A 17439-nucleotide genomic window follows, 5' to 3' on the forward strand; every position below is an offset into this window, starting at 1 on the left:
GGATGATTCCAGGTCTGGAGAGGAAACGTCTTGTAGTACCAGCAAGTAAGGAAGCTACAGAATACTAGTGAGGTCATGTCAAGGAGACAGAGAGAACTGCAAGGGCTCTCACCAGCTAAAGACAGGTAAGTTTAAAAAATATGTTAAAATCTATCAGGCCATAATGGTACTCCAAAAGGAGTACCAACAGAACTCCATTGGTCACCAGTAGAAGATGCTAGGGAACCAACTCATTTTTCTGAAAAGTTGTAATAAAAAGAAAGAATCAAGCATTTTCCTGTCTTTCCTGTGAAGTGTACCTCAGAGAAACAAACCAAATAAGTATTGTGGGAAAGTTCTTCTCTACAGAGGAATTATGGTTACTAAACGCCCATTCCCCCAGGTAATTTAAACACTGGTTGATCTTTGATGACATTAAGTAATTGCTCTTCATTATTTTCAAGTATGACAATGATACTGTAGTTAACAAAAAAAAGTCCTTTCTTTTGAGACACATATGAAAAATATTTACAGATGAAACGATATCTGAGGTTTCCTTTAAAAAGAGATGGGTGTGTGAAGATGTAGATGACAGAAAAATGGGTATGTGTCCTCAGTTGTTGAAGCTGGGAGAATGGGTAGGGGGAGTTGTCTACTCTTCCTACTTTGGAACATCTTTGAAAACTTCCAGGATGAAAAGCTTAAAATGTTTAGATTACTAAACTACTATAATAAAATATTACATGAAAACTAACCATTTCAGTGCGAAAAGCCATCTCCCTTTCCAATGTTGAGAGGTGAGAAAAATGACGATCATTTTCAAAGAGGTGTGTGATATGGCTCCTGTAAAACAAAAGAGTAACAAAGCAACAGTGTTGAAACTTATACTAAGTATAATTCTAAAAGAAACTCTAAAAGCAAAAAACAAAAAATCTATATATTTGCAACTCATTTTGTGATAAAACTCAAACACAATGGTATGCATATTTGTTTTTCCACTCAGTATATCTTACATTTCTACTAAACTTTCTCTCTATAAGAATTTTAAAAGCTAATTCAAATTAGATTTTAAAATTAGAATGAACCAGAATAATGACGTTTTAAGCCAAGTAAAATAAAATTATAGATTAAACTATAAATGTCATTGGGTTACCATTTCAGAAACGTCTGATTTATGAAATTCATATTTCTTTCTATCCAGAAAATTAAAAGAATGAATCTTCCTCTCAACATGAACACTATATTAATGTTAAGGGAAGGAGAGTCTCAAATATAACCTCTTTAATAATAGATCTTTTTTATTAAAAAATTGCATTATTCTGGCTCTGATTTATGAATTAAACTACATTTCCAGACTAGTGTGCTGCATGTAATAATATACATTCATCCTTAAACTGAAATTATTCATATATATATGAGAAATAGTTTGGTAGGCTATAAACATCTGCATAAAATATACCATAGGAGAAAAACAATCTTACCAGTGCAACACTGCTGCAAAGGCAGCTGCAAGAAAAAAGAAACGTAAATTATTACTTTATTATTAAAAAATGTTTTCACCCTACAGAAAAGCATTACAAAGATAAGCATGGTAAAGTTTGGGAACTGTAAATCTTGAACTCTTAGGGACTGGGCAAAGAATAGGGACTCTTCAAAAGAAGTCCCAGGGCTCTGCTTAAAATACCAATAGACTAAATTATAAAAGAATTAAGCATATATCTACAATTTTCATTCATACACTCATTCAACAAAATAAATGAGGAGCTATTATTTGCCAACAACTATACAAGAAACCCTCAGACGGAAAGTTCCACAAACTCAACTGCAAAGCGAATAGAACCAATGGTGAGAGGCAACAGAATAAAGAAATATGGTGACCTCAGGGAACAGGACTGGGGATGGACAAAAAGAGGGAACCATCACTTTCGATATGTGCTGCAATATCTTAATTTCTATAATACATTTTACTTTTTTTTTATTTTTTGCGGTACGCGGGCCTCTCGCTGTTGTGGCCTCTCCCGTTGCGGACGCGCAAGCTCAGCGGCCATGGCTCACGGGCCTAGCCGCTCCGTGGCATGTGGGATCTTCCCAGCATGTGGGATCTTCCCGGACCGGGGCATGAATCCATGTCCCCTGCATCAGCAGGCGGACTCTCAACCACTGCGCCACCAGGGAAGCCCATATTTTACTATTTTTTAAACAAATTTAAAACAAAAGAAGAAGGAAGAAGGAGATGGAGGGGGGTAAGGAAAATAGAAAAGAGAGAGAAAACAAGCTAGTAATAAAACCAGTCTCATAGTTTGCTTTCTGTACAAGTACAAAGAACACATTAAAATGAATCCAGAAAATACCATTCAGTTTCCTTGTATCACAAGATTCACTGTATTGCAGGCTTCTGATTAAATAACTACTAAGGAAATGAACTATAAAGTACTCTTAGAAATGAAAGACAAACAGCTCAGATCTTATTGTCTTATTTTTAAAGAAGTATTCATATTTTTAAAAATTAAAAAATGCATTTTACCTAGAAGATAGTTACAAAAGAAAAAGATTTACTCTTTCCAGATCACTGAAACTACAAATATTTAACTAGGTTTGCCATTTATTTGTACATGGTACTTTGACCTTTTGAAATTTTGATTTTTTTTTTCTTATTGACAAATCTAGTATCCACTCCCTTTTTGGTTTTTACCTTTAAAAACTTCACACCACCATAATATAATCTGGGCTTTATTTTCTCAATGATCTAACTATCATGTTGCTGAATAAATCATTCTTCTATCATAGAATGTAAATACCACCTTATACTGAAGACTTGTCACATTATACTTTGGTAATCCCTTAGAGCTTATAATTTTGATTTCATTCATAAATTAATATGGGAAGAATCTACATATTTATAATATATATGTATATGTTAGTATCCATAAACATGATATATAACTTCAATTATTCAACTCTCTTTTCAACTGCCGTCGACAAAAATCCTATCAGTAGAGCTAATACACGATAAATAGTTAACTCATATTTCTTACTAAGTCTTACCTGGGAGTTTAACATCTTTTTGTTCCTGCTAATAACCATGAAATTTTGTTTTCATTATACTTTACTGGATATTGTTAATGTATTTATTTTTGAAGTGTATTTATTTTGTAATGTATTTCTTTTGGGCTCATTTACTAAACTATTAAGTCTTTTATTTATTTATTTTTTTGGTTTATCATCTTCAATTCTCCATTTTAAATAATATTTTAAAAAGATAACTTTGCTCATGTTTTATAATTTTACTATTAGTTTCTTCTTCCCATCTGACAATAATAATAAACTTCTAGAATAATACCAAGTAATTCTGGTAAAAGAGGGCATCCAGTATTCTGCTGACTTTAACAGAAATGCATTTCACATTATGCCTTTAAATTAGTCTTTGACCTTCACAATTCTGCAGCGATACATAGGATTTCTCAAGATCATCATCTCTCTACTTCCTCAGAATACTACAACTTCTCAGAAGGATGGAAGATACAAAGTGCCTTTTGGTGCCTTCCTTTAATTCAATCCGTGCAGCACTAGACAATTCTTGGATTTCTTGGCATTTGAATGACCCTCTTTCATAGTTTCCAGGGTCGATTCATAATCTGCCCAATGTTTTGAAGTCCTTTGTTCATTTCAATTTAATAATAGTAATAAAGCAGCTAACATTTGAATTCTTATTACCTGCCAGGCATTTTTAAGTGCTTTACTTGAACTAACTCAATAAATCCTCGCAACCATCCGATGTGTTAGGTACCAACCTTCCCTGGTATACAGATAATACGTTGATTCCCAGAGAACTTTAGGAACTTGCCCAAGAAACAAAGTGGATAAACAGAGAAAGGGAGGTTGGAAGCAGGAATTCCGACCTAAGATCCCTGTGCTGTGTGGCCTCTTGTGGAGGAGGGAGGGGCTGACACAAAGGCCAGAGCCTCCTTACCCTAAGTATCTTATTCCCCTTCCCTCTTTCTTTATTTATTTTAAAGATAAAAGAAAAAAGTTACAATTCATCTGTTGATAAAGGCAGTATGTTTTATAGAAGCTATTATTTTTTATAAAAGTGTAGAGTTATACTTTAATTTATTCAAAATTGAGATAAATTATATGCATGTCATTTGAAAATGAAAGCCCCAGCAAGTAAAGCAGATACTGCCTTGTGAGCATAATTTAAGCATAAAGACATAAAATGACAAAAACTTCCTCAAGTATCCCTAAAGAGCTTTTCTTGCCTTCTTGCCTACAGAAAAGATTATAAATGATTTTCTCTAAATGTATTCCAGTGATTATCAATCCTGTGTATAGTCTTCTGGGAGTGTCACAAAATTGATAACCAATTTTTCCAGTTTAACACATATGCTATTCTTGTCATTCTAAGGTACTGAGGTAAATACAGCATTTTTTTAAAAAAATCAGAAGATAAAGAAAACTTTCAAAAAATCCAAAACTATTCTATAAGAAAAAGGTGTTCAAGGAAAGAAGGTTTGCTTTGTAACATAATTCAAAAGATTGCAATCCTGTGGCTGAGAATTCTGAAAGGCTCTTAAGTTTTGCTAGAAGCACACAAATTACCAATACTCTGAAACTAAATTGGCCACTCCTTCCACTTTCTGATTAACGAAATTTTGTACAAGATTATATGTCACATTATATCAATTTTCAGCCTTATGCGATTTGAGCTGCTTCTTCACTGAAAATTATTCTTCTCCTGTTATTAGAATCTTGTTTAAACAAAATAGAATGTAATTCCCTGAGGGTACAAACAATGTTTCACTGAATTTTACTACAGCAGTACTTAGCAAGAAGCTGAGCACATAGCCAGACTCAAATGTTTGCTGAATTAACGCATATAATTAAGGTGGGAAATTAAATAATCCTAAACCATGTCCACATAATAAACCAGAGTTGAATGTACTTTGATTGATGGATAGCTACACACACACACACACACACACACACACACACACACACACACTCGTGTGCACATAATAGTTTTCTTTTTTTTTTTTCTAAAATAGAGTCCCAGCGATCAGTGCATATTAGACCCCTCGTCTACGCGCAGCCCGCTGCCTAAGCCTGCCATTCTCAGTCTGGAACCCCGGCACAGTGGAGTTCCCGAGGTCCTGCCCCAGCTCTGCTCCCTCTGACACCCCTCCTTCCAGCCACAGCTCGGAAAGTGGGAAGGGGACACCCCCTGCTTCCCCCTCTCGATCTTGCCTGGCCCGCAGAGCTTTCCAAGCAGTAAAGAGGGCAGGAGGAACGGGGAAAGAAATGGAGGAGGGGGTCCTTCCACGCTGTTCTGCTCAGTCCTCAAGGGTTCCTAGATCCCATCCCCTCTCCAACCAGCACCAGATCCCCCAGACCTCTCTCACCAACTCTCCCAGCCTCCTACCTTCCCCCAGGTCGCCTCGCCCCAGCAGGTGACTCAGAAGTCCTCCCACCCACCCAGTTAGGATTGCTGGGAAGTCGAGCCCCGCGATCTGCTTTCCTAAGATTCCTCAGCTGAGTCTTCTGCACGCTAAAGTTGGAGACCCACTGTCCTTTCTCTCTTCCTCCTCCTCAAGGCAGGAGAGCAGGAACTGTGAAGCCAGGGTGGGCTGCTTCTCCCCTTGCCCCCCTCTGGTAACCTGCCAGCCACCCTCCTGCAACCGCAGCCAGGACTACAGTTTCCCATCGACCCTACATTTAATCCCTCACACGTGTACTTCATAACTAGTACTTGACTTAATTCACAGAATACCTTCACAAGCCCTCTTATTTGAGTCTCACAACAATCCTGTATTTATTCCCATTTTACAAATGAAAAACTGGGCCTCTGAGAGGTTATTTCCCCAAAAGCAAGAACCTGGACCCAGAAGTTCTAATTCCAAGCCTCAGTTTCTTTCCACAGTGACAGAGCTGCCTCCCTTCCCATCTGTAGGCATTTGATGACCTCATCTCGTAACAATATTTATACAGAGAAATATATTGTAAGTCCAAAATGACTTGCAAAATTTAAAAATACATCTTATTCTTAAATTGAGGTTAATCCATACTTAAAGCATTCTGCACAGTTTTGGCCTCCCTAATGCTCAAGTAACAAAACGACATAAAAAGAAGTTAAGAACTCTTCTTAAATCCACTGGACAAGGTTTTAAAATCAACCTTGACAAGTTCCACACTCAACCTCTTCCTAATATTACTAACAATTGTTCTCAAGGGTCCATTCAGAGTTTAAAAGTTTCTTCCCAGAAGATGAAGTCACCAGTAAATAGTCTCCCTATTCCACACCAACAATCCATCCTGGAGAAGGAAGTCAGTTTCTAAATGTACAGACTTAAGCATCTCCTCCCCCCGTCTAAAAAGTCCCATGACTTTCCATGGCCCACACCATGGAGTCCACATTCTGGCCTTTTTCCAGTTAATCCCACCACACACCCTTCATGCTTGGCTGCACTGGGCAATGATCCCCTAAAATGACAAGTGTTTTTTGGTTTTGTTTCGTTTTGCTTTTGGCTGCGTTGGGTCTTCATTGCTACGCATGTGGGCTTTCTCTGGTTGCGGTGAGCGGGGGCTACTCTCCGTTGAGGTGCATGGGCTTCTCTTGTTGCAGAGCACGGGCTCTAGACGCGCGGGCTTCAGTCCTTGTGGCACGTGGGTTCAGCAGTTGTGGCGCACAGGCTTGCTTGCTCTGCGGCATGTGGGATCTTCCCGGACCAGGGATCGAACCCGCGTCCCCTGCATTGGCAGGTAGATTCTTAACCACTGCGCCACCAGGGAAGTCCCTACCAAGTGTTTTAATGATGCTATGCCTTTGCTCCTGCCTGAAAACTACTAATTCATCCTTCAAAGTCAAAGGAATTCAAATGTGGCATTTTGTGAAGCTTGTCCTGCCAACATAGCTATTATACTTTTATTAGAGCACCTAAACAGTTCCCTATGCTAGGATGAGAAGGCTTGAGGCTGAGCTTGTGTTTAATTCATCTTAATATCTACATCTTCTAGCATTGTGCCTGGCACCTCACTGGGTTGAACTGTTAAATGACTATCACCATGTGAGAGAAATTAGAGAATATACTCAATTAAGTCACAACCTAAACACCTAAAGACAATATCTAAGCATTCCAAACTGCTCGAAGGGTTCCAATTATGTGAAGGTAAAACAGATATAACAAAATTAATATATTGAAGGAAATCATGTTTCTAGTCTACAGTACCTAGAAAAAATCAAAGCCCAGTTTCTGTATAGTAAACTAATAAGTAAAAAGACATTCTTTAGGACCCAGTTTGGGAAAGAGAAAACGGTCGTGTATACCTCAGGCTTGGCCCCTTCCTTCTTTCTACACCTAGACTGTGTGTTATCAAGGGCTTTAAAGCCAACAAGTACCTAAATGCCTCCTAGATGCACAACACATTTTCCTAGAAACTGAGGACATTAAAGTGATAGTAGCCAGCATCTGGGCCCTTAAAGATAAAATCTTTGAGAGAGAAGATTTAGGTGCATAAAATAATGAGAGAACACATTAGGCACCCAAGCAAATAGCACAAAGTCTATGAACTGTAAGAAATCTGAGAAGGCAGATCAATAGTGGCCCTCTCAGCACAGGGTTTATTAAAGTGGGATTGGGTGGGGGGGGAGGGGGGATGGATTACAGGACATGATTACAATTTAGGTGAGGATTTATGGTGCGTAGCCAGAAAAGAAGACAGTTACAATAAGGCTGTATGTGGACTCTGATCCAACATCACAAAAGAATTCCCATCACTGATACTGGTGATACAAAATACACATGATATTGACAATAATGAGACTGAAGGCTCACTCACTATATATACAGTGTGTCAGGCTCTCAGAGCTCTAGGAACACCAGGAGGGGAGTTTGGCAGAGCCACTCAACCAGTGGTATCAAGAACGGTAGGGCTTCCCTGGTGGCGCAGTGGTTGAGAGTCCGCCTGCCGATGCAGGGGACACGGGTTTGTGCCCCGGTTCAGGAAGATCCCACATGCCGTGGAGCGGCTGGGCCCGTGAGCCATGGCCGCTGAGCCTGTGCGTCCGGAGCCTGCGCTCCGCAATGGGAGGGGCCACAGTGAGAGGACCGCGTACCGCAAAAAAATAAATAAATAAAATTTTAAAAAAAATTAAGAATCGAATTCTTTTTTACCTTCCATGGTAAGAAAGTCATTCTTAAGAAGAAATATTCCTTAGATTTTATATGACTTATTTAGCTTCAGTCTCATCTTCACCAAATGTGAAATGAGGGGTTTTCACCTGGTTGTCTCTATTCCTAGCATGTAATGACCTTGTATAGCTACAACTACTAACACTTAGGACTTCACACTGTCCAAGGGGCCTCCATGGCTATTTTCTGTTTTCCTTTTAGATCTTTCTGCTCCCCAAACTAAAAGCCTTGGCAGGTTTGACTCTTTTAATTTGTTTTTTCAATAGGGAAAAAAGGAATGCACTCAATTTATTAATAGAGACATTAAGTCTCAAAGTGAGAAGTAGGACTACTTTAAAATTCCATCACGATTGGAAGAAACTATATAGCTCCCAGGTAGAATTCACAGTGGTCTATGTAATAATGCTTGTAACGTTGACCTTAGTTAATTTGAATCTCCTCCGTATATTTGGCACTGAGCAAAATAATACCTTACAACAGTTAGGGAAAAATTAAGAAATTCTCAATTATAATGAATAAATCTAACAACTGTTTATCAGTTGCAGTTCACAGAGCACTTTCACATATTAAGCAAAAAGATCCAGGAGCCCTTTTGAGGCAAAAATGGCTCTTATTTTCCCATGAGGCCCAAGGTCACATGATTGGGATAAACCAAGGCCTCGTGGATTGCCTGGGTTCTATGCCTCTGGTGCCCTTCTAAATGGAAGCTTAAGCATTAAAAAATGTTAATAAGCACATTTAACCAAAAGGGTACACTGACGTAAAGGAGGAAACTTCTTAGAAATAATTTAAAAATCAAGGACAAAGGTTTATTTTGAAGTGAAATTATAAAAACAGAACCTGGAAAATGTATATCACCACCCCCAAGCAGTATAAAATTAGGCCTCTAAACAAAGAAATAGACAAAGAAAATGTTCACATTTAAAATATTTATGTATATACATATATTAAAGTAGGCAATACTTAATACAATTACCCAACATATGGGTTTTTAAAGCAATAAATTCTAACTTCCTTCTAAAATCATATCCTCACATAATATGGACACAAATATTTCTAAATCAAACAGTAACCTACATTACCAATTTTCATAAAGTAACTTTCTCCTTACTAAAAAAAAATTCCATTCAGTTTTTAAAGAACAAGTATCTAGATAAAATATACACCTGAAATAATATGCTAGCTCATTAAATGCCCCTGAGCAAGCATAGTGAAACTGTAAAGCTTTAATAAATCTAATGGGAAAAAATGTAGAAGCTGCATCTCTTCACCAGAGGAAAAAAAAAAAAAGATCCATATATACACAATATACACCCAGGCCCAGCATATTATTAAGCAAGAGATTTTAACAAGTTCATTAATCGATAAGCCATTTAAAGTTTCAAGGCTATGGTTATGGATTCTCAAGGTTATGCATTCTCCCCAAACTGCAAACTGCCCTTGGGTAGCACAATGTTTTGCTTAGTCTTTAAATGATTAAGAAAACTGTGATACTGTTTTTTACTATTTTATTCTGTTTTTTTTTTTTTGTAACAATGCCAAACAACCAACTAACACAATCAAAAACAATTCAGAATTTAGTAGTTTCCGAAAAAAGGTTATGCAAAGACAAAATGGAGACTGACAGGTTGACCATAAGGATTTAACAATCAGATCAATTCCCCATAAGCCACCAAAGTAGTGCTCTTGCTAAAAAAGTTATCAGGTCTTGGAACACATGAGATCATCTTCCCATTAAAGCATCTGTGACAGTTGCCTTAGATTGTAGATCTGAAACCTACAATTTGACAGATGTGCTTAACAAGCCAAGATACCTTAACTTTAATCCCAAACTTCACCCAGTGAACTCACTAGAGATGTCAGACCATTCCCCTGGCCCATTTTAGTTTCCTCACATATCAAATTCCAGGAGTTAACTTTTAAGTTCTAGATTCCCATGAAACTTCCATGAAGATCAAAGATGAGAAGAGTGAGGAATCAGGTCTTATTTTAAAAACACTTTTAAACATAAGTAGAAAACAGTAGCTCTCTGCTAGTTATGTAAGTACTTTATGATTAGTATTAAAACGTGGGGAAAATATTCTGAGGTGTGACATTTTCAGCACTGAAAGGCTGCACTACAAAAAGCAGTGGTTACTGTTAGGAAGTAATAGGAAAATGCAATGCAGAGCAGTAGTATATTAGGCAAATTTGAGTTGGCGTGAACATACGAATAAAGCCTCACTCTTCTCAATTATAACAATATTCTCAAATTAAAAATCTGTCAAGATGGCAAGTTTTCAAAAGTTATTGGCCAAGTGATTTATAAACTGTGTTTTAAGATATAGTTGGTGCTATTGTAAACTAGAAGATAAAATCACCTCCATCCTTGGTCAGTACAATGAATCACTCAGAACTTCTGTGAATGGTTTTGGTGACTGTGCTGTTATGTTAACATTTGCTGCTATGATTAAAATACAAAATGCCATCCAAGAATCAATTACGTGTAGTGAAAGTACTGAAAAACACACCTGATAATTGGTTACTTTGGAAAGGAAGTCAAATATGAGGAAATATGCCAGGAAAACATGAAGATATATGAGCTCTTAAATGCATTCGGGGGTGGGGGGAGACAGTAATAATGCTGAGAAAATGAAAATTAGTATCAAAACAAAAATAAAAGTTACAATAGTTGTAGATTTATGTACTCTAAAAATTAATTCTTCCACTTTTTAAACTTAATCGTACTCAATGATTCTTGAATTATGAAAGATCACCCATGGAGAACTGATCTTTCCTATGAAACAGGACTGCTTTTTATGGGATTAAACAATAATATAAAGGTTTTGACCTAGAAAGAGGTGTAATTTTTACTAACTTTTATGACTAGTAATCATCAGAATGGTAACTAAAGAAAACTAGCAGACTCTTGAGCTTGGAAGAATAATGTTCCAATGGTTTGGGCAAAGTATAATCTGATGGTAAAAGATGAACTAGCAAAACAAGAATTTAAGATTAAACATATAAATTATAAAGCCTATGCTACCCCATTTGGAAACAAGCACACAGGCTTGTAGTCTCCATGATAATGTAAATATCTCATTAACATAAGCTTTAAGAGACATTATAATATAGCCTAATCTTACAAAGTGTGTAAAGCTTACAAAAATAGCTACAGTGAAAATTTTAGCAACATCCAAATACACACATGTAGATAATAAAGTTTTATCTGCTTTCAGTATTGATGCCATATCATGGGCCAAAAATCAATCACGAGTTGGTAATATATCCTTATATTTACACAAATTAAACTTATCACATTTGTTATTTATTTGAGCTCTCATGAATATCACATATTCAGAACCCTCCTAATTGTATATTTTAATAATAAAATATATTTAAGTGATTATAAACATTCTTTAAAGTTAACCAGAAGTGTACTTTAGAAAGAAAAAACTGGTTTTAAACAGAGGAAACTCTCTAAAAGCCCAAATACCCATCCAACTCACTGGCTTTCAGGGAACTGTATTGGCCCAACATCTATGTATTAACACACCCTCAGGGCTGGTGCTCAGGTGTGTCTAAGTGTTTGTCTGAAAGCCATTCCACAAGATGGCCAGTGGCCCCTGTGCCTGTCGGTTCCTCAGCTTTTCTTGCCCATTAAGCCAACCCCAATATGCTCTTTTTCCACTTCTATTCCCTTATCTCTAGTTATGATCCCTCTCTTCCTTATTTCCCCTGAAGAAGGAAGAAACAAGAAAGCTAATGCTTACTGAGCACTAAATGTTGAGGTTTCTCTGAACTGGACCCTGGGGCTTCATTTCTCTTCTTGCTATTCTCACCCTAGAGAAGATGAAATATAAGCATAGCAGTTAAGAGCATGAACTCTGGAGCCACACTGCCTGGGTTCAAGTCCTGACCCTTCCACATTCTAGGGGTGACCTTGGGCAAGTTACTTAACATCTGTGTGCCTCAGGTCCCCAATCTGGTAAAATGGGTATGACAATCACAGTGTCATGGTGAGGACTGACTTAATAGTTAAATGAATTTGAGATAAGTCAGTTAATCTAAAATACTTAGAACTATGCCTGGCACAGAGTAAACCCCATATCAGGAGAAGATACTATCATCAAGTCCCATGAATTTAATACCACCCATTCGCTGATGACTCCCTGTTTTATGTCTCCACTCAGATCTCTTCTCTTATGTCCCATTGCCTACTTGACATTTCTACTTGGACATCTCACGAATGTCTCAAAGGTAACATGTCCAAGATAGAATTCTTGATCTTTTCCCTTAAATCTGTCGGCTCACCACACCCCTAGTCTTCACCATCTCCGTGAATGCTACTCCAATTAAAATAACAGACATATCAGATGATAAATAGCAACTCACAGCCCGTTTTGGGAAAACAATAGAGATTAGGAGAAACTTTGGCAAACTGGGCTGTGTCCCCATTTAAAAGAGGGGAGGGGTAGATACACTTAGTTCCAGGGGATTGCTGTCAGGTAGGAATGTCAGCTCTGTGATGCTAGACAGTCAGCTCCTAAAGGGAAGCAGAACATCAGACTTTAAAGCTACTAATGCTTCCCTCCACCTCACCCCACCCCAGATTCTCATTTAATTGGTCTGACATGTGGCTTAGCTTTCGGGATTTTTTGAAGTTTCCAGGTGACACTAGTATAGAGCTAAGGTTGGGAACCACTAGTCTAGTCCGGGTCTCCCATTTTTACATGTGTACAAACTGAGGCTCAGAGAAGCTAAATGCTTTGCTCAGGCACCAATGAGTTTGAAACAGGTACAGAATCAGAAAACAGTTCCTCTAAGGCAGTGTTTTCAAACTGTGGGTCATAATACTAGATCATGAAATCAGCTTAATGGTTTATAAACAGCATTTTTAAAAAAAGGACAGAACAGAAAATCAAAATGCACTGTATATTATAGAGTGAGTACAGTGCATGACCTTTTTATTTTAAATGTATGCACATACTGCTCTTAGTCTCCATTTCCCTTTTCAAATCCGTTCTCCTCCCTTCTCTGCCTTGTTCCCAGCCCCAGGAGGCTGACCCTACAGAAAGATTCAGCTGGACCCCTTGCCTAAGGATTTCCCGTTGGACAGCCAGTGAGAGGCACCAGTGGGAGATCAGAGGGTGGGCAGAGTGTCTGGGGTCACTCTTCTTGGGTGATCCTGCCCCCACTCCACAGCTCTCCTTGGGTTCAGCTCCGGAGGAAGCTCCCTTTCCCCTTCAGGCCCAGAGGTGGTAGCACCTTCCCACTGGTGACAATCCCTGGGTGCTTCAGTGTCCTTTTTGGGTTCCTTAAACCTGCTCACACTTTTGAAAACAGGCCACTTGTTAAATCTGTTTCCTGCCAGGACACTGACATAAAACAGTTTGACAGACAGAGAGACACATGCATAAATATACAGGGTTGGATTTTCAGAAGTGTGAGCAGTTTAACGTAAATTGTGTTGCTTGCTGTGGGTTGTGGTCAAAAAAGTTAGGAAAACACTGTGTCATGGTTCTTCTTACTACACCACTGCCTCCCCTGGCTGATATAGGGAGCTACTGGGTTGAAACATCTAAAAATAAACATTTCAAAGACCTTCTTTATGACTGTTACCATTAAATGGTAAATAATGTCTAAAAAAAAGAAAAACACGTTTATTAAAATGGATTTTTTAACAGGGCTTAAGACTGCCCAACAGTGGTAAGGGCCATCCTGGTAGGTTGTGAGTCCCCCATCAGAGCTTCACACACGTGGAGGAGATGAGAGACTAGGGACCCCTAGTCAGCCTCTCTTTAAAAGGTGTGCTTCTATCAGGGAGCCTCAAGTTGTAAAATTTCTTCCAAAACACAAATGAAACAATTTTTGTCATAGTAAAATCCTGTACTAAAAAACCATACCATGTCAGCTCAGTTCTCACTCATTCTGGGAGGGAAGAAGAGTGAAAATGAGGCAGCTTTCAAAAATGTCTAAACTCTGCTCCTCTTTACAGGTTTTGAGAGTACAGATCCAGAGAAAGAACCAAACATTCCAGATCTGGTTATTCTCCAGAATCATCTTTCAAGCTGCCCCGTGTCCTCATGTAAACGGTTAGCAAGGACAGAAAGTCTCTAGACCTTGGTCTGGTCATCCAACCTCCATCCATCTGATGGCCAGTGTCCAGAGTACATCCAAAAATGTGGGACAGCACCTTCACTGTACCTCTTTCCAATACCCAAAGGGATGAGTCAAGTAAAGTGTCACACTGTTACATTAATACAAAACTTAGGTATGAATCATTACTAGATTACTAGATCCAAATATAAGCCATCCAATATAAGATTCAAAGGAAATGAAATTACAAGCAAAGAAAATATGCACATAAGAAAATGGCAATAGATATTACTCTATGATTTGTTACTGTAACCTCCCTTAAGGAGTGATGCCCTTCCATATTTTGCTACAAAGTGGTTAATGTTTATAGTAGCTATCTATTCAAGAAAAATGCAACTTCATTCTGTCACCAGATATCAAATCAATATTATGCTTGTGCTTTTAGTTTAACAGCAACTAAAACTTGTTAAATGTTTTAGATACAAAGTGTCTAGCCATATAGTACCCACCCCTTTTAGTTCTGCTCCTCAGGATGTGCCCTGGAGTAAGTAGGGCAGGTGATAATCCCATGTCACAGAGAAGGCAAGGCTCGCAAAGGAAATAACTTGAAACTTAAACCAAACTTAAACACAGTGAACTGGATCAGGAGCCTCTGTCTCATCCACTGTACCATGCTGCCTCCCCAAGGTGAATTGAACTAACCTGCACACTGGCAAGGTTTTTCAAGCTCGCTACTGAAAAAAAGGAGAAATGTACTGAAAATACTGAATTTCTCTAGTCTTGAATCTACAATAGAAAAAAAAAAAAAGTACCCCATAAGCAATATCAACATTTCTGAGCCCATTAAAATGTGTGCGTGTGCAGGCGCACACACACGGTGATGACTGGCTTTCTATGATTGAGTGGTTGTGATCTCAGGGGAAGCCGATTTGTTGTATTTTATTCCCTGGTCTATACTGAACTCCAAATTCTTTGGGGTCACTAAAGGAATTTGAAAGGACCAAGAGTTAAATAATTCAGTAGCCAAAGCCCATTAATGACATTATATAGGAAAAGGCAGTGTTACAGCATTTTACTTGCTGACTTAGACTTAGAAAAATTAGGCCTATTATCCAAACTGCTATAACTTGCCTTATCAGAATGTCGACCAGAAAACAAAGGAAACCTGAAGTCGGTCCACAACATGTGAATGTTTCAACTTTATTTTTTTCAGCACATCACTACATATCATCCGTTAGGTCAAGGCAGCGGATGAGGGGGAGCCCTCCATACCAATCTTTCCCAGGTCAGCAGGGTCCCAGCTTGGGGGCCCAAAACACAACACAACCGGGAAGGTGACGTGCGGAAGGGAATCACAAAGTGCCATCGGCGGTGTCTGCAGCCAAGAAGAAAAACAGCACGCCAAAATTTAATTATAAGTTTAGCAACTTTCTAGAACAGGGGACGTGCTTTTGCTTTGAGTTCAGTGGAATCGCTTCCAACCCAAAGCAAACCATCCTCCCGGACAGGAGGCGAGATAACTGGAAGGCTGCCGGCCCGCGCCAATCAGCAGCGTCCAATCTCGTTAGCGCAGACCTGCCAATTCGCTGCCAGGCCGGGCAGCTGTTGATCTCGGGGCCATTTTTTTTTTTTTTTAAAGCAGAGACAGAGAGCAAGTAGGAAGGGAGCGAGGAAGACTGAGCCTAGGGGAGGGAGAGGGAAGGAAGAGGTAAGGATGTCCCAGGAAAACTCGGAGAGGGCTGCGAACTGGCAGGGACCGACCGGCGGGGCTCGGCGGCACGGAAGCCGGAGGAGAGCGGAGGGGAAGGGGAGAGGGGGCCCGCGCCTCAAAGTTCCGCGTCCCGGCGGCGCCCGCGCGCTGGGCTGCTCACCTAGCAGGAGCGTGGTCCAGGTCCGGCCGCGCCCCGAGAGCCGCAGGCCCAGCGCCCCGCGCAGCCCGGCCGCCAAGCGCCCCCCGAGGCCGCCCCCGGCGAGCGGCGGGGCGGGCTCGGCGCGGGGCCCCTTTCTGCCCGCGGCGCCCTTGCGCCGAGGGGACGGGGGCGCGCGCTCGGGCCCGGGCTCCCCGGCGCCGACATCTGGCGACCCCCTCAGCGGCGACTGCGAGGCACGGGGTGGCTGGGGCGGCTTGGGGGCCGCCTCCCGGTGCTTGTTCCGCGCCTGCAGGACCATCTTGGCATAGTCGCGCCCGCTCGCTGCGCGCGCCCGGACGGCGGCCGGGGAACGGCGGGCTGGCGGGGCGGCCCCGGCGCCGCTCACTCTCAGGCGGGCGGGCGGAGGGCGGGCCGGCCCCTCCCCGCCGGCGGGGAGGCGGGGAAAGCTGCAAGGCCTGGCGGCGGCTGCCTGCCTGGCGGTGCGGCCGGGAGGCGGCGCCGGACTCGTGCGCCCGCCGCCGCTGCCGGTTGTCACGGCGACCGCGGAACGCCGGGGGGCGGGGGCGGGGGCGGGGACACCCTGTGAGCGGCTGCGGTCCCGCTCCCCCCGCCCCTCCGCGCCGGACGCGCGCTCCCGGACAGCCAACGCGCACGCGCGGACTTCCGGCGAGGGCGGGGGCTGACCTGGGGCAGCCCGGCGACCCCGGCCCTACGTGGGACCTGTGCAGGACTCAGCCAGGGCGAGGGCACGGATCGCCTCCCGGGAGCGGCTGTCCCTCCCTTTGGGAGCGGCCGGGAAGAAGAAAGGGCCCTCTCGGCGCGGGGGCCGCTGGTCGAAGTTTCGGACCCGATTAAGGCTGCAAGTGGACCCCGAGAAAGCCCGCGTGGCCCAAGCAGCTCGTCTCGGGGACGGCCAGACCGGGGAGGAGACGCTCGGGAATGCCCACGCGGGGGCGCTGTGCGTGCGCTCTGGAGCCTCGGTGGCCCTGCCGCTGGAAGAAGAGCAGAACAAAGTAGAGCCACTGGGTCACGTTACTCCACAATGTGTGGCCTTGCAGTTTAGAGCGCTGCCGAGTGCAGCTCCCGCATTCGCTGATACGACGAGCGGGGCAACCCGATTTTAAATGGCAGCAGAGTATCTCAAGGGGAGCTGTTAAGGGTCGAGACACAAGTGTGTGCCTGACATTAAAACTGAAAACCAGGGTAGGAGCCCAGGCTGAGGGTGATAAAATTGAGTGGACCGAGAAGAAAAAATTATCGTATGTTCTGTTACTTTTAAATGCTGTAACCTTGTGGCTTGAAAGAAAGCAGAAAAACTTTATTTG

General features: G+C 41.4%; 1 protein-coding gene across 9 annotated transcripts in view; it reads right to left on the bottom strand.

The window, feature by feature from the left end:
* The window catches only part of DPY19L1 (dpy-19 like C-mannosyltransferase 1), a 242327-nt gene extending 225675 nt beyond the window's left edge, over positions 1 to 16652 (bottom strand). For all 9 annotated transcript variants that reach the window (XR_013829892.1, XR_013829893.1, XR_013829894.1 and 6 more), the window contains exons 1-3: positions 16115 to 16652; positions 1461 to 1485; positions 735 to 822 (exon numbers count right to left, since the gene is read on the bottom strand). Coding sequence is in view for 1 of the 9 variants with exons in the window: in XM_079932253.1 (XP_079788379.1) it covers positions 735 to 822; positions 1461 to 1485; positions 16115 to 16412 (411 nt within the window). In the remaining 8 variants the exon portion in view is untranslated. The remainder of the gene's footprint in view (positions 1 to 734; positions 823 to 1460; positions 1486 to 16114) is intronic.
* Positions 16653 to 17439: the final 787 nt, after the last annotated feature.

Source organism: Stenella coeruleoalba (assembly GCF_951394435.1).
Source record: "Stenella coeruleoalba genome assembly, chromosome: 9".
Classification (NCBI taxonomy): domain Eukaryota; kingdom Metazoa; phylum Chordata; class Mammalia; order Artiodactyla; family Delphinidae; genus Stenella; species Stenella coeruleoalba.